The sequence below is a fragment of the Stomoxys calcitrans genome, chromosome 4, assembly GCF_963082655.1.
Source record: "Stomoxys calcitrans chromosome 4, idStoCalc2.1, whole genome shotgun sequence".
Classification (NCBI taxonomy): domain Eukaryota; kingdom Metazoa; phylum Arthropoda; class Insecta; order Diptera; family Muscidae; genus Stomoxys; species Stomoxys calcitrans.
The window spans coordinates 1,441,820-1,462,773 of record NC_081555.1 but is presented as its reverse complement, the minus strand read 5'-3'; the positions used below and the strand labels follow the sequence as shown (position 1 = coordinate 1,462,773).

The 20,954-nt window shown below is 37.9% G+C and overlaps 1 protein-coding gene and 1 long non-coding RNA gene across 4 annotated transcripts in view; one reads left to right on the top strand and one right to left on the bottom strand.

Moving 5' to 3' along the window:
• LOC106085739 (uncharacterized) overlaps positions 1-20,954 on the bottom strand; it is an 81,236-nt gene that overhangs the window by 38,667 nt on the left and 21,615 nt on the right. The window contains exon 3 of the long non-coding RNA XR_001221013.2: positions 18,406-18,515. This is a non-coding gene — a long non-coding RNA (uncharacterized LOC106085739). The remainder of the gene's footprint in view (positions 1-18,405; positions 18,516-20,954) is intronic.
• Positions 3,953-20,954, top strand: part of LOC106085738 (insulin-like growth factor 2 mRNA-binding protein 1) — a 60,255-nt gene continuing 43,253 nt past the window's right edge. For 2 of the 3 annotated variants that reach the window (XM_013250130.2, XM_013250129.2), the window contains exons 1-2: positions 3,953-4,963; positions 12,418-12,781. In XM_013250130.2, coding sequence (XP_013105584.2) covers positions 12,669-12,781 — 113 coding nt within the window. In that variant the 5' untranslated portion in view covers positions 3,953-4,963; positions 12,418-12,668. The remainder of the gene's footprint in view (positions 4,964-12,417; positions 12,782-20,954) is intronic. The other variant, XM_013250134.2, reaches the window with a different exon arrangement.

Below are 20,954 nucleotides of genomic sequence, written 5' to 3'. Positions count from 1 at the left end.
CTAGATATATACAAAAATCTTTTCTTAAAAACAGAGCTGTTTTGACTCACCTGTTTTGACCTAATGATCTCTGAGCCCAACACTCCATTCTCCCATAATCAATACTCATTATTAAAAATTGAAACCTAAACTTCTATACCTAGCTATCAAAAATGTATTTCGTTTGGTTTAGTTCGGTTCGGCTTGTGTTAGTTAGTTGAGTGTGCATGTGTGTGCTCCTTCCTTTTGTATCCTTCAAATCAAGGCCAAGAGCAAGGATTTCTCAACCTGTGTGTATGTGTGTACAAATTTTGTGTGGAATATTTGTTTAAGCTACCCAAAATCGCAACGAAAAAAAAAGAGGGAATGAGAAGAATACCCAAACAACACGCTAAATGAGCCCAAATATGCTGATGATGGCGAAGCTTGAGATGCTGGCTGGTGTTGCTCTGCCGATAGCGATGTGTTTTATTCAAATGCTTGGCTTCGCTTTGCCTTGGCTCTTTGTGTGTTCTGTGTTATCACTTCTCATTCAGCAGCAGCAGCAGAGTTTAAAGTGAGAGCCTTGAAGTTGGCTCCTCGAATTTTCTTGAGGATTTTTTGGGTTTTGTATAAGTTCCTTGTTTTAGAAGCAATGCCCCGAGGCAAAGAGTTTTGCATTTTGCCTTGGCAGTTATTTGCTCATTTGGCATTATGCTTGCCCTGCTATGTGTGTGCCCACCAGTATATATTTTCCTTCTTCCTTCTATTGTTTTGGGCACGTCCTTCCTAAAGTAACTTCCTTTTTGCTTTCTCAGTGTTTTAACATTGCAACTGTGTGTTGAGTTTGAAAGTCCATTGTTTGCCTTATGTGTCCTTATATCTGCTTTGCTGGCCGGACAATTTGTTTATAACAACCTACTTCAAACAAAATAGTTCGATTTTGTATGAACTTGAACAAGAGGTTTGTTTCAGATATTACAAGTACAAAGAAATTTGTCCTCATTGAAACTGCTTGACTCACTCTTTCTCCCTCTCCCTTTCTCTTTGTGTCTCTCTCTGTAATGTTTGCCTCTCTTCCTTGTCACAGTGGGGTTTCTTTTGCACTTGTTGGCCCCGTACACAAAACCATGCGAGCCGAAGTAAAAGCTTGCGCTGACCAAACGAAATTGTTGCAGTAAATGCTACCTCTGCCTCTGCTGGTGGCAGCAGCAATTTTGGAAATGCCAGCGTCGGGACATTCATACATGTGTGCGTAAGTTTGGGAATTTGAGTGAAATGACGCTATTGAGAAAGATACTCTCTATAGAAATGCCAAAGGAGAGCCAATGCGACAGGATCAATGAGAAAAGCTCATATCTCGCAAAGGAAGTGGAGCTATAAAGGATACACTGAGAAAAAAACCGAAAATCTAACATTTAAGATGGCCCACGAACATTTTGCATTAACATTTAGTACAGACCTATGTATGTATGATGCAAACATTTAGGATTTGAGATATACAAACTGCTGGTTCTTCTTTTCTAATAAACCCCTAATTTAGGTTCAAACATGTGTGAAACTGTCAATTTTTATTTACGGTATGCTGTTTACATTTTGCAATTTTGCCATTAAAAGAAATAGGCCTTTAAACTTTCTATAAATGGCGCCAAAAGATAAGGAACATTTTTATTTGTATGTTTCACAAACTTTTTCAACACAATTGAGCGTAATTTCGCAATAATGTGCAAATTAATTTTGTATTAACGAAGGAACAAAAAGAAGAATGCCAACTTGCATGAATAAAAATTAATAAGACCAAGCAGACCGTATGTCTTGATCATATACGGTCTTTGGTATGAAGCCATGTTTAAAAGATACTCAGCGTGCATATAAAAAACTTCTGAAGTTGAATTCAAGTACGACTTCCAAACAAAATTCAAAACAGGGGATAGATTTTCGCACGGTCTGGTATCACACCGAATGCAACCAACGAATGATAACTATTGATTTTATCACAGGCAAATGCCTATTTGCCCCTGAACAGAGGCAAACTTTTCACACATCAATGAGTGTTGTCCGATTCAAGTTTAAACTCCGTGACCTCCGTTTATAGCCAAGTCTGAATAGCATGCCGCATTGCGACACCTCCTTGGGGAGAAGTTTTGACATGGCGTCTATGCATGGTACAGTACCTTACAAATGTCGCCAGCATTGGCAGAGTTTAACCGCACCTCTCTACAGTATATATCGTCCTAGGCGGACATGCTAACCTCTGCGCTATGATATCACTTGTAATATCTGCGACTAAATGGCGCAAAACGACAACCTTAGCAGAGAAAGTTTGTATTACATAGGTCGCCATTATCAGTAAAAAAAATTTCACCAATGCTCTAACGACAGCTTCGTACATCTCAACAATTAAACTTCGCACCGTTCATAGAGTAGCACTTATCACTGAATTGCACTTAAGGAGCCCAGTAGAGGTCTAAGTGCGTATGTAACGGACTGCCACTTCTACCGAACCTAAACTAACTCGGGCAGTTCTCTTGATGTGAGCGAAATTTGATGCTGTTACTTAAAAAAATAGTTGTTCTTGTCAAGGAGTTTTAGGTAGTGCTTTGGGCATAACCAAAGAGGTGATATCGTTTATATGCGTAGGATCAAAATGCTAAACATGCGTAGACAAGTTTTTTAGAGCCTTGCAGGATTAGGTTCTAACATTCTATCATATAGGTAGGTGCTCATGTTCTCTGAAAGAAATAGGGGCGACCGAAGACAGTTTTAATGGATTATAATTTTCACATAATTTGGCAAGTGCCGACTTTCTATCAATGCCACCTAAAAGATCAAAGAATCCCCTCCCTCTCATTCACTCTTCCAAAAAAAGTTCAATAAAGGCAACAAACAATTGAAATTGTCAAACATGCATATATGATTTAATTAGAAACAACAACAACAACAACAACACACACATCCAACGTAATGGGAATGAGTAATCAATGCAAAGTAGGAAAAAAGCCATACACGCATACACTTACACATACATACATGCACACACACACACTTTACTCTTTCTCTCTCTCTCTCTCTCTCATTCAGACCCTGATTTATGTGTCCTAAACTGAAAGGCAAGAAGTACAAAAAAAAAAACATGCAAGAGAATTTTGCACAGCAAACTAGCTCGAGAGATGGGAGTGCTTTTTGAGGCTAGCGAGCTATTCCACACACAAACATGTCGTTAGCATAGTGTTTGACATGAAGAGCGGAGCCTTTTGTTCTTGAAGAAATTTTGGCAATTTTTCGAAAGAGTATGTGTGAGTGTATGTGCGGCTTGAAATCACCAACCCAATACCCCTACAACGTTGCATATCATTAGTCAAGCAAAAGTAAAAACAAAAAAACTATATTTGATGGAATGTTTGGCTGTATAGAGAGTTTGTTCTTGGCGCTGGCGTCCGCATTGGCAGAGCTGCGAAAGGGTTTGGAGACCTACATGATGTTGTTAGTTGGCTTGTTCATATCTTAACCTAGGTAGTGAGCGGCGTTTTTTGTTTTTGTTTTGCCACTTAACAACAATTTGTGTTTTTGGTTTGGTATTGTTTTGAAGTAGCTGCTGCTGCTTATGCTCGTTGATTCGATGATGTTGGTGCTAAGAGCTAATACCTATGTGTGTGTGATTTTTGCTCTTTGCCAAATTTTTGCCGTTGAGGTTGTAGGTTGTCATGCGAATGGCCCATATACACATGTCTCAAGCGCACACAACCAACTATGCCTGCACTACATGACAACCGGACTGAGTGTAATCTGTCGCATGTGAGTGGTGTTTGAGGCTCTATGTTACGTCTCTGTGACAGCAACGGTGCTTCGCGCAATATGCTCGTTGTGTTTGTGTAGTTTTCGATGGTGGTTTTTGTTGTTGTGTGCGTGTGGGTTTTACTACTTCTGCTGCTGCTACCAAAGTTTTGGTAACTCTCCTGCCTCAGTGTTCAAATACGTTCCTAACCGTGAGCAACCAAAGAATTTGTTTCGTTTCGTTTTTTCTGTTCGTTCTCTGTTTAACACCTTCTGTTCATTCATCAACGGCTGAGTGTGGAAACTTGCTAACGGATATCCAAACCCAACCGAAACCAATCCAACCTTTCTGCATTCGACGCCACACTGCTCGGTGTTGGAAATCATTCAGTTTTCGTCTTCTCATCACCAACATCATTAACCATCATCATCAGTTCGATGTGACACTCGAAACACCGACAAATCGAATTAAAAGGCCGCCAAAGTTTGACAAGAAACAAAAAAAAAACACCAGAAACAAACATCAAATCTTTGCAAAATTATTAACAACAAAATTTCAACCAATCTCGAGAACAAAGTTTCAACACAATTGTCCCAAATAAAATTAAAAATCGCCCCCATTTTTTCAAAATTATTTTCACCAAATAAGAGAATCCCACAGTGCTTTCTGAGCTAACAACAAGTGTGTGTGTCCCCCTCAGTGATATCGAATTTAGCTCTAACAAAATCCTAAAATGCTGACATAATCTGCACACCAAATTTAAGTCAAAACAAAGAAAACTTTTGCGAAAATTATTTGAAAAAACATCGGCACTGAACACAAAATAGATATTGAATAAAAAGAGAATAAAGTAAATTAAAAAAAAATCGAATTGAGTAAAAAAATCGCAATCATCACATTGTAAACTTTAAAAACTCTGCCTTGCAATTGTGTTTGTGTGTGTATGTTAAAATTTAATGGAGTGCTTTGTTGTTGTTAGCAATTTTTATTTTGGAACAACAGAAATAACAAACATCATTTAAACAACAAGAACAACCAGCCAAACTAAAACATACTAGCACCAACCATACCACACTCACTACCTATATTCGAAAAAAAAACAACAGCAACAACAACAACCACAAAAAGTTCCAACTCAAAATTCATTTCAGTATCTTCAAATTTCTTCGTTTCGTTTTCCTTGTCATCGTCTTCGTCACCGTCCGATGGTGTTGTTATTTGAACACAAATGTATGTATTTTTTTGTTTTTTTTTTTGTCTTGTCTTCTTCTTTTGTTTTCTCATCTTCTCATCTAATTTGTTATTGTTTTCTTGTGCTCTCATTTGTATTTGTTGTATTTAATTTGTACAAGAGTATTGTTGTTGCCCACTCAGCAACAGCGAACAGCAAAAGTGTCCATCAACACAGAGAGAAAACCTAATATATCACTCAATTGTTTATTCTCTTTTCTTTGGGGTCGCTCTTGTGATCTGTCACAACAAGAAGGGAGCGCGAAAGGCAAGCAAGCAGTGTAGAGTAAGTGGTCTTATTCCGTTTTCCAAGTGCGATGATGCACAATGTGGAGAACAGTGTTGCCATTGTTTTACAACCAGCAATGTCACTTTTTCAAAAATCCCATAACGGGAAAAAACGGCAAAAAGACTAAGGGGACGATTACGGATGGTCACTCAACTATAGTTGCGTTGCCAGAAAACAAAATCATGAAATAAAAATTTGTATAAAGTTGAACATTTTTGTCAGTTTCGTTCGATATCTATGGCTTGAATGTTCAATTACTATAACAAATTTGCCCGTTGGCAATTTAACTGAAGTTGGGTTTCGATCCATAATCGAGCAATAACATTTCAAGCCACTCTCAAATTTAGCCTTAGCTATGCAAAGTTCCCACACAAAATTCCAAATTTGCCCATGAACATTCCATTTAGGGCAGGGGCATACTTCTCACAAATCATGAGTGCTGTCCGATTCAAGTTTAAGCTCAATGATAATGACCTCCTTTTTATAGGCGAGTCCGAGTTTGTGGAGATTTTTTACATGGCTCCAAATGGTACAGTACCTCACAAGTGCCGCCAGCATTAGGAGGGGATAACCACCGATGAACATTTTTTCTGATGTTCCCGCTAGGATTCGAACCCAGGCGTTCAGAGTCCACTCCGCGCTACGGTGGTCTCCAATGGCCTTCTCTTCTCTAAAATTTGCCAGTATGCCAGTATGTATAGGTATCTAACATTGCTGCCAGAATCTATAATTTTGATTATGCCATTCATTAAAGAACTAGAAAAAAAGGAAACATAAGAGATATAACTTAAGACTAGGCTAATTTGTCTATCCACTAACATTGCTTAGATGACACTAGTAATCTATGTAAGTGATAGTGTGATAACACACCAGCGGCAGACTAAAGGCTCGTTGGTGAGCCAAGCTCAACTCAACCACCGATAATGGGTCCCATGTTTAAGGCCGAGTCCAAGAGACACCTACATTTGAAGTAATAATACAAGACTCAAAAATCCACAACGAATTCAACGTCATAGGCGGACAAACTATCCTGTGCATCACAGAATCGCCGGAGCTAGATGATATTTTTTAGAGATGTTAAAGGCATAGGTAAATTATTCTTTATGGGTTCAATTCTCAGCATGATTATCAAGTGACTTAATATTCAGGTAGTGGTAATGGTCACCTAAGTAAGGACACATTCAGGTTAGAAAGTACCTTATTGCATGTCCCTACGAAATGAACGGAAATTTATTATACCCACCGCCATAGGATGATACCCCCCATCTTATGGTGCTGGGTATAAACTTGTTATTCTGTTCGTAACACCTCGAAATGTTGATCTGCGACCTCGTACGTAAATCATAAATATTCTTAATCGTCTTGACCTTCTTAGTCGATCTGTCCGTCTATGGATATCATTGTAGCGATCGAACGAATGAAGATATCTGCTTGAAATTTTGCACAGATATTTCCTATTGAAGCTTAAAATTTGAATCGGACAGCATTCATTGATATATGGGAAGTTCACGCATGTTCTTAAAGGAATGTTCATGGACAAATTTTTAAATAACTTCTTATTGATGTGGGCCTTTGGGCTTTGTAATTGGGCCATATCGGTTGAGATTTTGATATAGCCCCCATATAAAGTGGTTCTTCAAACAAAATTCTTGAGCCCGTAGAAGACGCAATTGTTATCCGATAAGGCAGAACTGGTGCACGTAAATATTCTGTTACGACTTCAAACAACCGTACCAGGTATGGTCTCAATCGGTGCATAACCTTCTATAGGTCACGTATAAACCGACCTCCCAATTTTCATGTTTAATGGTAACGACAAGAACAAAATTTGCATTTGATAATGCTGGATAAATAAAATCGGATAGAATAGAGATAATTTTGTGTTTCTTTCGGTGTTTTATAGAGGTTGTGATAGAGAATGAAAGTTCGTTACTTGGGTTTTAACATTCAGAGTAACACTAGTTGAAAGTCGGCTAGGATATATAGACCATGTGGAGCTTTAATACATATACATACGAGGGGAAAGCAAACGGAGATGTGGGAACGTTTGCAATAATCCATATTGGCTACAAGATAGCGGAATGGATAAAAATGTGCCAAATTTGCACTTATAACATTTCCTAATACCTACGCTTTATGAAACAAAAGTCAACGAAAACTTGACGGAAATAGGAGTATCTTATTTATTTTGCAAATTTTTGACAAAAAAGTCGAAACATCTACTTTTTGCAAAAGTCGACTATTTGATAAAGCCGATATGTCAACTTTTGATAAAAGTCGAAAAGTCTTAATGTCGACTTTTCATTCCAACTTGGGTTCCCTAGCCACCTCAAGACTTCCTTGTAGGAAATTTTGACCACGATCCAGCAAAAAATGGAAATTGTACAAAAGATTTGACAACGTGAAAAAATTTTCGAAATACCGAGTTGACCAACTTTAGGGGCCTGCCAAAAAGTGCCCGGACAACCTAGGCCCATGAAATTTTGCACACGATCTCGCTAACACCTCAGCTTTAACCGTTCCAAGTTTCAAAGAGATTTCTCTAGCCGTTCTCACATGGCATATTTTTTATTTTTCGATTTTTTCTTATTGTGCGCCGTCCGAACTCGGTGGGTTCATTGAGTCCGAGTTAAGTTAAAGAAACATAAAAATATAAAATTTATAATTCAATAGTAAAGATATCAATTTCAAAAATAGAATTTTTTTGAAAAACGAAGTAATTAAGAGTCATTTGTGAAGAAAAACCAAGATTCTTTTTAGCGAGCAAAATTTAAATCCCCCTTCTTAATGTTGGTTAAAATTGTGGACTCATTTCTAATTTGTTTCGTTACCTCTTTGTCTGGTAATCTAGCCCTGGCCTAAGTGGATCTCAAGTAAACCACAAGTTTTGCCTCTCACTGTAGAGCCTAATTGTATTTTGCGCATCTAAACAGCTACCATATGAGTGAAACGTAGTAAAGACGGCTCTCACAAGTTGTTGTTTTTGCCATTCGTATATGAATGGTGTCAGTCGGTCGGTCGGTGGGTCGGTCGGTGGGTCGGTCGGTCGGCTGGCTGGTTGGATAGTCAGACATTCACATGGTCACTCATTTATTACTGCTACTTATTCTCTTAGTTTTTTTTTGTGGAGGCAAACCCACATCTAGCACGATAACGAGTCGAGAGTTCTTCTCCAGACAATCGGTGACACTCTTCATTCAAGTTTGCTCGTCACTTGTACTTAGTCGATTTCAAGTAATCCAAAGTGGTGGCAACAGAGCGCGCCATAGAATTTTTGCTCTTAATGACTTCATTTCGTTTGTTTTTGTTTTTTGCCCTGTTCGTTTTTACTTCGTATTTCCTATTGTTTTTTGTTTTATTCCATTCCATCTACACATCTATTCGTTACTTCTTTCTATTCGAGAGTTTTCTTTGCACAACAATTTGTGTTAAGTGCTATTTTCGTCTGCCTCCTTCACTTCACATGGCAACATATCACGTTTTCCATGGCCCTGCCTCTTTGACGATTTGGCCTTCCCTCGCCAAATTGTCATCGGTCGATTTACTTCGCTCTCTGTTATGTTTGTTTTTTTCTGGAATAGCTAAGGCGTCTAGCGAGCGAAGTGTGGAGACGAGTTCAAAGTTTCAATGGGGTTTCGAATTGATTACGTCGAACTACAACTACAACAGCACACTTTGTAACATAAAAGCTCTTATGATTGCAAAATTAACACCCTCATCAATAAATGAACGGAAATGCCAAAGCATATCGATAAACTCTGTTGCTAGTTTTCTTATCAATGTTTGTAGAATTCTACGTAAGAACTGCAAATAATTAAATGGGGTGGTCTTCATACTTGTGTCAAATCATGCAATCCCATAGGGCACAGAACGACTCTAACTCTTAATAAAGCCTTTGTGGGTGATTTTGGTTGTTTTTTTTTTTTTTGCTTTTAATTTTGGCAAACTTAACAGGCTTTGAACTTTACGGAAATGTTAGACAACCCAGTTAGTAGGTTCATAGCTGGCCATCACCAAATAAGGTCCAATCTAGATCAAATTGTCCAAAATGAGCAACTAAATAAAACTCACGTTTTCCGAATTTCAAAGAATCGGATATTAAATAACCATTATATGGGCCCTTAAGCCTAAATATAGCATCTGTGAGCTTACTGTTTAGACCGGGATGTTAATAGGATGCCACTTATAGCTCAAATAAATGACGAATGGGACGCTCTTTTATACGAAGAAAGAAATTTGAGCTCCGACCTCTTACCACCTCACCGTACGAGGTTGAACAGGGGTCCTCATACAGACCCCAGGCCGGCTCTGGTCTCTAGCTTTGATCCATCCGTGTAGCATGAAATTCCAGATGGCAATACCAGAGGACGCCACCGTAGCGCAGAGGTTCGCATGTCCGCCTATGACGCTGAACGCCGGGTTCGAATCCTGGCGAGACCATCAGAAAAACATGTCAGCGGTGGTTATTCCCCTCCTAATGCTGGCAACATTTGTGAGGTACTCTCCAAACAGGTGTCACACTGCGGCACGCCTTTCGGACTGGGCTATAAAAAGCAGGAGCTTAAACTTAAATGTTCATAGGCAAAATTTACAATACCAGCGATTCAAACAACCAAGACGGGCGCAGACACCAGACCCAACATTGAAAAAATGTTTGTACTCATCCTAAATATTTGAGCCCAAGATTACCTAAATTAAGATGATCAATTTTATCAATTTTTTGAATAACACTCAACACAGGAATAAGATGGTAAATTTTCCAAGTTTTCAAGGAAACATTTCCTTTGGTGAAAGATATTTAATTTGATATTAAGGAGTTTTATCTTAAATGGTATTTTAATAAGACGCTTAGATTAAAAAAAGAATTTTTCAAAAAAAAAAAAAAATGATTGCGAAGTAAAATAAGAATCAATCAGAAATCAAAACTTGAAACTGATATTCGTGTTCGTTAGTAAACTTTAGCCACTTTGTTTTTAAGTTTGGCTTCTATGGCTTGTATTTATTGCTAAAATTCTTCGAATAAAGAAAAAGTCTTGATTTTTCGTTCAACCCTTTTTTCTGTGCATGAGTCTGATCCGAAACCCTTTCTATTACATCTTTCTGGCCTAGATTATAACGCGATATTATGTTCTGTTCCTATCCTCTTTAAATTGTCATCATCGCCTCTTATAGACACTGGCTCGTACTTACGTCCGAATTCTCATAACTTAACGAAGCCTTAAAATAGGTTTATTTGACAATTCTACAAAGAAAATATGTCAAATAAAACAATTTACAATTTACATTAAATTTTGTAAATACCGAAGTAAATCTGTTTGTAGAATAGTCTCTAGTGCTCTAAATCTGTTGTAATGTCTTTATTTGGCACCTTTTCTCCATGCCATCCACCAAACTAATGCGTGTGCAATTATTATATTTATGATGCTCCAGTAGAGCCAGTGGCTATCCTCGGTCGACATAGTCATCGGTTTACATAATTCTCGGTCTACATAGTCCTTGGTTTAACTAGTGCCCAACATCTGTCAGCCATCTCAGTCCGGTCCTGGATGTGGCCCTTCCAGTTCAATTTTATATCCAAGATCCCTCCCAAGTATTTAACCTTGTCGGATATAGCGGAGTGGTAGTGCCATCGCCTAAACCCCTTCGGCTCTTCATCATAGCTGATTCAGACTCTTACCACTTAGAAGCCTGGGGAACAGACGGGTTCAAAACCCTTCTCAGTCGGGATCCATAGGAGTGGCGATAAAACTCCCCCACTTATGCTTATACCATGAGACGCACCGACTTTCCGTACAAGCAACATGCCAATTTCAATGCAGCAATTCGTAATGTCCTACTCTTTATCATGGTATCCTCAATATGTGCAATAGTTCTGATTAAAAACAACCTGAGGCTTATAGGCCTTTACTGTCGCATAGCTTGCCTTGCTGGGCTTGGAAATAAACTCCACCCTTGTCTCTACGACCAGGATTCAGAGTATATGCAAGGTCTAGCCACGCTAGGAATATAGCGGCCAGATTTTCTCTTCTTTCCATCAGGTCCGGCTGACTTAAATGGTTGGAAACTCCTCAAGGTTGCCTTTGCTATAAAGTCTGTAATGATAAACTTTCGATCAATCTCATTGTATCCTGTGGAAAATGCGTTCTTATCAAAAGTCTAAAGATGTCCTCTGTTGTCTTCGCTCTTATTCCCATGCCATCCATATATGCCGTCAACCTGAGTTAACATATGAGTATTATGGGTGAAGTTTTGCATGTAAGATTACAAAATGGTTCAAATTATATCAAAGTCTAATAGAAACTGATAATTCTTGAGCATCTGGAGTTTTTTTTTTGTCCTACAGATATACCTTCTTAGTTTCTGCCTGCAGAAAGAAAACCATGGGACAATTTGTAGTACCTAACCCATTGCGAATTTATTTTGTTTTTCCTGGGTTTTAACTGAAACCTCCGCCTACGTCATCATTGATAGTCATTGGAAAGATATGTGCAGTCGAAACCGCTCAACTGTAATCCAGCCTAAGTGAAACTCTATTGAAATACACATTTTTTAATTCATTTAAGGAAATTACGTTTAATTCGCATATATGAAAAAGGATGTTCTGTGGAATCGAAACTATTCGCGTCACCAAAAAATTGCCAAAATATATCCTGTCTCTTCGCCAAAATTTCTCTCTGACTTTTTTCATAAACATTAAGTAGGTAGACACTAAAATTTGTTCTCATTTATGCATCGCTTAACTGCAAAAAATTCCACTTATCGTAACTACGCTTAACTGAAAATTACGGATAAGTACTGCAAAATAGAGTTTAGAGTTTCACTTATCCGGTTTCGGCTGTATATGACAGTGTCATTCGAACGCACTGAACATTGGACTCATGTTAATGTTTCGAACAATGTTGCCAACCTCACAATATATGGAAGAATTTTTGAAGTTGAATTTGCCATATAGCGGAGCTCTATTCCAAATATATTCCCAGGTAACCCAGGCATATTATTAGCAAACTGGCGTATCCAATTAGAAACTATCACACTCTCGACAATATCCGTTATTAGTATCCCCTAATTTTAAGTTAATTTTTAAGTTTATATTTACTATCCCCATCTTTCCATTTGATTTCTCTATTTATTTTTTCAAAACTTCTTTTTCTTTCTTTCGTTATAGGTTGGAAAATTGACAAACCACTGAAATTTCCAAATTAAATTTCCAATCCGGCATATGTTAGGACCAAAACAAAAACACTCAAAATTTTGTAAAACATAAACATCAGCAATACATTTTTTTTGATTTTGAAATCATTCCAATTGATATAAAAAAAAAAATCTGAAGAAAAAAAACAAACAAACAAAACAAAAATTGAAATTCGTTAACAAAATTTAAAACAAAAAATACAACAGAAACAAAAATAAAACAAAATGGCTTCTGAATTGGATCAATTTGCCGAATTGGAATTATCAAAAGAGGATCGCGAACAAATATTCGATCCACCTTTAGATCGACAGCAAATGGAAGGTGCTGGCACCTCAAGGTACTTATAATTGATATTTGATCCTACTGCTACTACTACACCAACATTAAAACTTTGAGCATATCCTCCCTGCTATTCTACTCTAGATCTGTTTACTTAGCGTTTAGCACTAAAGTTAAGTCGGTACTAAAAAAGGGGGATTTGTTTGAGCAGCAATCCCTTCCTTGTTGTAGTTTTGGCTTCTATATAGATTTGTGATCCCTCTTTCTTTTCTTATTTTTAATTTCTTCCTTTAGATGACTTTGAGTTGTACTGTTATTACTTAATTTCTAGATGAAAAATTGCAATTGGGGTTTTATGGTTTAATGAGGCCAATTAAAGCCAACATTTCTGGTACTTATCACGCCTAACGCCTTTATGAGGCACAGCCGTAATGTGTTGCTTGCTGCTGTATTGAGTGGTAATATCTTGCTTTCGTTCGTAAGATGCCGAACGACAACAAAAAGTTGTCATTTGATTTTTCGGATGCCGAATGACAAATGCCACTTTTCTCTCGGCAGTCCATGACATCCTTCAGTATCTGCGCACATTTACTCCGAGTCTGTGCAACCTATAGAAAACACCCAAAACTCTATAACGATCCCCTCTTGGTTTGCAGCAACGGGAAAAACACTTTCGCACGTCCTAATCATATTTTTTCCTGCGTTTGTTTTGCCTAAAATTATTTGCTTGTGCTTGTAGTTTTGTTGCCGGTGCTGTTGCTGTTGCAGCATCTAAGCTAGGGTTCTTCATTTTATTCGGACCCATTCTTCAAGTGTTGTAAACACCACATTTTCGTTGTTTGCTTAGAACATAAAAATGTTGTTCTACATACGGTGTTGTTTGCCAGAAGTAGACCCTGGCGATGAAGAAAATAAAAAAGCGTTGCTCTTTGTTTGGTTTGCGGCTCATTAAAGATGCACCCCTTCCTGCAGATAAAATAACAAAAGCACAAATGGAAAATGAACCGAATATCCTTTTCGTTGGGTTGTACGTACGGATGGATGGTGTTTTCTTAAGAAATATTAGGGAACGCGCGCGTATCGCATCCCTAGTTTTGAAATATCCTGCAGAGAAATAAATATTTCCTAATTTTGATGCCAACCTTTGAACGAAAGAGCAAAACGGTATATGATGAACCTCCGAAATTGTGTAGAATAAACATTCAGGTTGTTATACATTTACAAGGTGGTGAAGAACACCACTGAATTAAGGGAGGAGATACCATAGAGTGGGGGTTCAGAGAGTTTGCTAATTATGATACAAATGTATAAATGAAAGCTTATAAAATCTAAGCGGACTTATCTGAAGGTAATAACAGAAGTCATGCACAATTTCATAAAATTCGGAAAAACAATGCGCCCTGTAGTAGTTGCTAAAGAGCTCAAATCAAAAGTTATGTTCACATGGGAGGTTTACAAAATCCGTTTAGGTTGGCATAGCAGAGCGGATCAGATTTGCGCTCTCGACTGATCAACGGGTCATGGCGATTAAGAATATATTTTTTTAATATATTCTTGGCCAAATGTGGGTATAAAACTGAGTTTTCTCATAAAGAAAAGGAACATAGCCCTTGTGGTGGACGTTTATGAAGACGCAGGGCCAGCTTGACCTACACTAAAAGCATGGCGGAGGGCATAAAGATTTTTTTAGCTTATTTTATAACTTAAAATGACTGTATTTCCCTAGGGATCCTTTTTATCGTCTCCGGAACAGATTAATTTGACTGCAAGTTATCTTTTTCCAAGTGATAGACCCTAGAATCCCAAACTCGATAAAATTTAATTTTTACGTCCTGACAGCTTATTGGTTCTGCTATTATTTTACCATATTATTATTAAAAATATTATTGCTTTAACCGCAAGTGCTAAGGATGATTGTAACATCATTTCCTCAAATTCCATTGAAACAACCCCACTATAACATTGCTATCGCACCTTACGTCTGGGCACAAATCATTACGAGAACAAGAGAAAGGTAAAAATTTTCTCAGAGTATAATCTCAGTTTTAAGCGCTTGCCCTTAATATACTTTTAATATTGATTAATCCACTAAGAATACCCAAAAAATTAAACTGTCTCGGAAAAGCTCTAACTTATATGAAGATCAAACAAATATGGTTGCGCAAAGAAAGATAACTAAACATTAAAATGTTTTCCTTGATTGAAGGATTTTCACTTCGATTATCTTTTGATCTCCATTAAAAAATGTTTTTTGTCTTTTTTAATAAGACACCAAAGTAAGGATCTGTAACACATTGTAAGAATATTACCTAATTTCAAGTAATAAAATTTCATAAAAGAAATTTTTTCTTAAAAATTTTAATTGAAAATTTTGAATATTGGACATTTTTAAATTTAGTATTCAGTGCTGAAATGTTTCTGTAAATTAATTGTCCGATTCAAATTTAATGATAAGGGACCTCCTTTTTTTTGACGAGTCCGAACGGCGTGCAGCTGGCGACACCTCTTTGGAGAGTTTTTGCCACCGTTGCCACCGTTAGAAGGGGAAAACCACCGCTGAAAAATTATTTTAATGCTTCCGCCAGGATTCCAACCTTTGCGTTCAGCGCTATAGGCGGATAGGTTAACTTCTACGCTACGGGTGGTCTCATTTCATTTGTAATATACGAGTACGAGTATATATATTCTTGATCGTCGTTAAAGTATATGATGATTTAGCCATGTCCATTCGTCGGTCTGTGGTAATCACGCTGCAGTCGTTAAAAAATGGATATATTGAGCTAAAACTTCGCACCGATATGCAGGTTAAATTTGAAGATGGGATATATCAGACAATACCTTGATATAGCCCACATATGCGGCTTATAGAAGCCGCATCTATTGTACGATTTCGCTAAAATTTGGCACAGTTAATTTTGTTAGGCCCCTCGACATCCAAATATGGTAAAGATCAATCCATAATTTAATCTTGCTGCTATATTATACAGATTTAGACTCTTGGGCCCGCAAAATGCACATTTATCACCCGATATTGCTGAAATTTTGGGCTGTGTTAGACCCTTCGTCATCCGTGCGGAGTATGTTTCAGATCGGACTACATTTGTATATAGCTTCCATTCATAACAATCTCCCGATCTAAGGTTTTTCACCCATAAATTAAGTATTTATTATCCGATTTTGCTGCAATTTAGTACGTTGAGTTGTTTTAGACACCCACATATCCTTTCCGAATATGGTGCTGATCAGATTATATTTGCACTATTGAACCCACATAAGGACCATTAATTACCCGATTTCGCCGACTTTTGAAAAAGTGAGTTGCGTTAGTCCCTCGACGTCCGTGCTGGGACCATATTCGATAGATTGGGCTATTTTGGATAAAGCTGCTACGGGTTCATAAATGGTGCAGTTTCCCCGGATTTTGTCAAACTGTGGCTAATATATCTCTCACCCCCCGGCCGGGGCGAACTTTATACCTTTTTATTTGTTTTTTATGCTTTTTCTACAAATGTCTTGATTGCAAAAACTTCTAATTCATCTTATTGTATAGGCATGCCTTATCGACCAAAGTCCTTTGGAACGATCATGAGCAGCCTTTTTCTTGGCATTTCATGTAAGGGAAAGGAAGGTGCCATAAAAATGCCATGTACGCGAGTACATGTCGAAAGTTGGAAACACGATTTGTGTTAATCGATGTTGCATTTTTTAATGTTACTTTAAACATCCTTTTGGGTAAAGTGGCCAGTGCTGCAGACCATATTCCGTACAAATATGTTACTCCTCAAATTATCCCTATTAGCACCTCATTAAAAAGCCATCAACAATGTTAAAATCATGCAAGTCCAAACATTCAGTCAATCTATCCATCCAACTATCTAAGCAGGCAGACAAGAGGCAACTTCTTCGTCATGCTTGCAAAGTGTCCTTAGAGAGTGCGAATGAAAAGAAGCATGAATTCTGCTTGTATGCCTCCGGTCGTCTTCCATCTGTGTGTCACTCAGCCATTGCTGCGAGTCGACAATAAATCCCAAAATTAAGAAGCAACAAAAACTAATTTGGGTGTCAATCAAAAAATATGCAACAAACACAACACAACTAATTTATGTTACATAATCGATGGGAATCAAATGACACATGCGCACCCCGGTGTACCTGAGAGCTCTGCAGCAATGGCAGCGAAACAAACAGAACAGCCAAACAGATAGGAGATCTCATTTCGGTAAACCCCCTGACAAGGGATCGCCACACCAAACTCCCAAAATGAAAAAATCAAAAAAAAAAAAAAATTGCAACAAAAAGAAAAAAAACAACTCGCATTCACTAAACCAAACTAACCTAGAGGCTGTTGGTAGGAAATAAATAAAATCTAAGATCTGCCAGAAAGGCCAAAGGTTTCGTGTGCAATGGTCTGCCTCCCATGCTAACGAAACTCTTGCTTGCTAACAAGCTTCATAAGGAAACAAAAAAGATACAACTGCAGATATTCAACAAAGATCTTCCATCCATTGTCATCATACATTTGGGGTAACATTTTGCGAAAAAAAAAACAACAACAACAGTGGCTTCTCCCAAAGATCGCTCTCACCTTTTGTTTTCAACTTTTTCTGTTTAGAAAATTTTACGGGAATCTCGCAATGCCTATATAAAACACGCAATTAATATATTAAAAGAGAGGCCACTGAAAGTCCTCCTCAAGATCTATGTTGGTGCCTACGCTGCATTGTTGCTTGAAGTACATTACAAATTAGTAGTTTGTGTGTGTGTGTGTGTTATCTAAGCCATAGCAACCTCTGCATATTTTACTAGCGCAGAAAGCCTAGACTCATTGCTTGCCTAGATCCATTTCAGCAGCAGAAGAATTGGGAAATTTGTAATTAGAAAAACTCTCAAAATTGAAATACTCGATGGAAGGGTAGAAACTAGTTTCTCCCTTAGTTCCTTCGCTTCCCAACCTTCTGGTGTCCCTTCTGGCTTTTGGTGGTGTATTCAAACACAGCAACTCCCCTTTCGGAAAGGAAAAGACTTTGTCTTCCAAATCTAATATTTCGTGAGCATCCAGTGCATAGAAATTTGTTAGATTCTTATCGAGAGAAGTGTGTATTCTTCATCTTTTCCTGTTACCTTATGTCTCCCAGTGTATGGACAAAAGGACTTCCTAAGCTCGCTCACACCCTTGCTGATGATGATGGCACCACAGAAAATCTATCAACGTGTATGTTTTTCGTCATACTTCCTTCCCCTAAGGACTTTAAGGAAGAGGAAACATGACAATTCCGCATAATCAAATATGCACACACACACGCACACACACACACACACACAAAATGCTTAGGATTAGCTGTGAGTTTTGACAAGATAACGCAAGGCGCTACACACACACACACGCATGTGTTGTGCCGTGATGATTATGCGTGTGTTTGAGCATGTTTGCCAACAATAGGAATGTTCTGTGTTATCCTGGCAGTCACATGACAATCGCAACAACGCACATCTAAAAAATTTTCTCACTGATTTTGTTGTTGAGGCAAATTCTTTCAATTCCATGATACACAGTATCATCTTTTCAACTGAATGTTGTCATACATTTGCTTTAGAAAAAAAATGATTTTTTTCGAAAATTAAGAAACTGAAAATGTCTTCTAAGGGGCAATATAGGGAAAACGAAAATTTGAAAAAATTTACCAGAATTTATGCACTTGATTGAAAGTGGGATGGATGAGAGCATTCCGTAGCATTCCTTGTCCAGATAAAAAGCTTCACAAATATTGATGAGAGGCATAACGATGTTGACACTGGAACGATATTGAAAAAACAGTTATCAGATAGAGAAAAAATTAGAATCAATGTTTTTAGATCAAGTAAAAACGTGCTTCGGTCGGCCGCGTCGAATTTCGGGAACACTCCCCCTAGGATTCTGCTAAAAAATGTACACAAATGAACTAAGTTGAAGGGTATACTATAAGTGTTCTTTAAGTAAGTACGTCTACTCGGGAGATCGGTTTATATGGAAGCTATATCAGGTGATGGACCGATTTGAACTGTACTTGGCACACTTGTTAGAAGTAACGTAACAGAACACTACATGCATGATATCTTGAGCGAGAGGCTCAAGATATCAAATCGGGAGATCATAACACTACGTGCAAAATTTCAGCCAAATCGGGTAAAAATTGCGACTGCCGCTTTATATGAAGTGAATATCAGTTTATACACCGATTCGGATTCAAGAAGTCGAATCGAAGGACCGGCCGACAATCTCTAATGACCTACATCAATAAGAAGTTTCTGTGCGAAAGGCAGATCTCTTTATTCGTCCGACCGATATCGTGATTTCCAAATACAAACATGGTCGTCATGATCGTCCTAGAATTTCAAGACGATAAAGAATACATATATATACACTCAGAGAAATTTGTTTGTAAAAACAGCAAAAATGTTTGCTGTAGCAGCAAAAGGTCTGCTGAAAATGGGACTGTTGCTGTTTTCAAATGGTTAAAAAGTAAAAAAAACCTCAAAAATATCATAAATATTTCAAAAATTTTTATATCTTTTAATTTTAAAGGCATATAACGTAAAACTTATTCCAATTTTTTGCAATATGCTCATTTTTGAACGAATTTAAATAACAGCAAACAAAATAACTAATACTATTACATTTATGCCTTTAAACAAAAATTTTTTTTTCAAAAATTGGCAATTTTTTCTATTAATGCCCCAATTGTGGTTTAGAAGTACAAACATTTTGTATATATTCATTCAAAAGTTCAAAATTTGTAATTTAATATCAGCAGACAGTGTTTGCTAATATCTGCAGACTAATTTTTCCGCTTGTATTGTATTATGTGTATTATTGGATCGCAAATAGTTATTGCAAAGGAATTACTAGTTTAGTACGCCCCCATACTATGGTGGTGTGTACAAAAAAGTGCCGTCACTTGCCAAAAACAAAAAGTGGAAAGTTCCCCAAGAAACAGTTTTCCTGTAAAAGGATACATTTTTTTTACAGATTCTCGACAGGATTTGAATATTGACCCACACTTATGTACATCCAGTCCACATCCGTATAGGTGTCTAATCGCTGTTTGCGAACCAATGACATCGGGTCCCCTACTGGAACTATGTCGTCTTGTCGATGAGTAAATTCATCTGAATTTCCTTGGCAAAGATCGCCAAGATCATAAAAAATTCGCATCCTCAAGATGGAAAATCTGTGTTCTGCAGACCAGGACATCAGCAAAGCAAGTGTTCGATCGCCTCACTCTCATTAAAACAAATGGTACCGTACTTATTAAGCGGGATATGCCACAGCGGTTGTTTATGATTCGTGTAATTGAATGGGCTTTCTCTTTCCGGAAGCAAGCCATTAGTCCATTCTTTTTCGGTCGACCCGTAGACCATATTCAGTGGCTCGTAAAGCCAAGGTATGCAAGACTTATGACGGACGAACCCTTCCAGGCATTTTTTGTTCTATTTCTCATATATCTCGAATATCATTGTGTCCGTAAATCCAAGTCAGCGATATGTCGAGACGGATTCTAGGCACTATACCATGCACTTCGACCTCATTGTCGTCGGGCTTCGAGGCTTTGACCAATAATGTCCAAATAAATTCTGATCCATTCACTAGATTTCATTTGCGACTGTCGCTATGGCATATTTATGTGCCTCCACGACCATATATTCATTCGCCAATAGCAGTGGAAAAACGAATCCGAATAAAGACTGATGAAGGACGAACCCTTCCTGGCATTTTTTGTTCTATTTCTCGAATATCATTATGCGCGTAAATCCAAGTCAGCGACATGTCCAGACAGATTCTAGGCATTTCACCACGCACTTAGACCTCATTGTCGTCGTATTCAAGGCTTTGACCAATAATGTTCACATAAATTTGGATCCCTTCACTAGATTTCATTTTCGGCTGTCGTTTTGACATAGTTATGTGCCTGAACGACCGTATATTCATTCGCCAGTGGCAGTAGGAAAACGAATCCGAATAAAGATAGGACCTTCTATCTCGAATCGGTGACTACGAGCCACATAACATGGTTCTCTTTCTTCACGCCGTGCTCCCTCCACCTGAGCCCAATATGGATCTCAAAAGGCTGCATATTCAGCATGACTTCAACCTCGGCGCCGCCGTCAGCGACACAAATGCCACCAGCTTTGATATAAAACGAAAGATAAAGGGTGATTTTTTTTCAAAGATGCTGTTGGACGCAACGTTACGG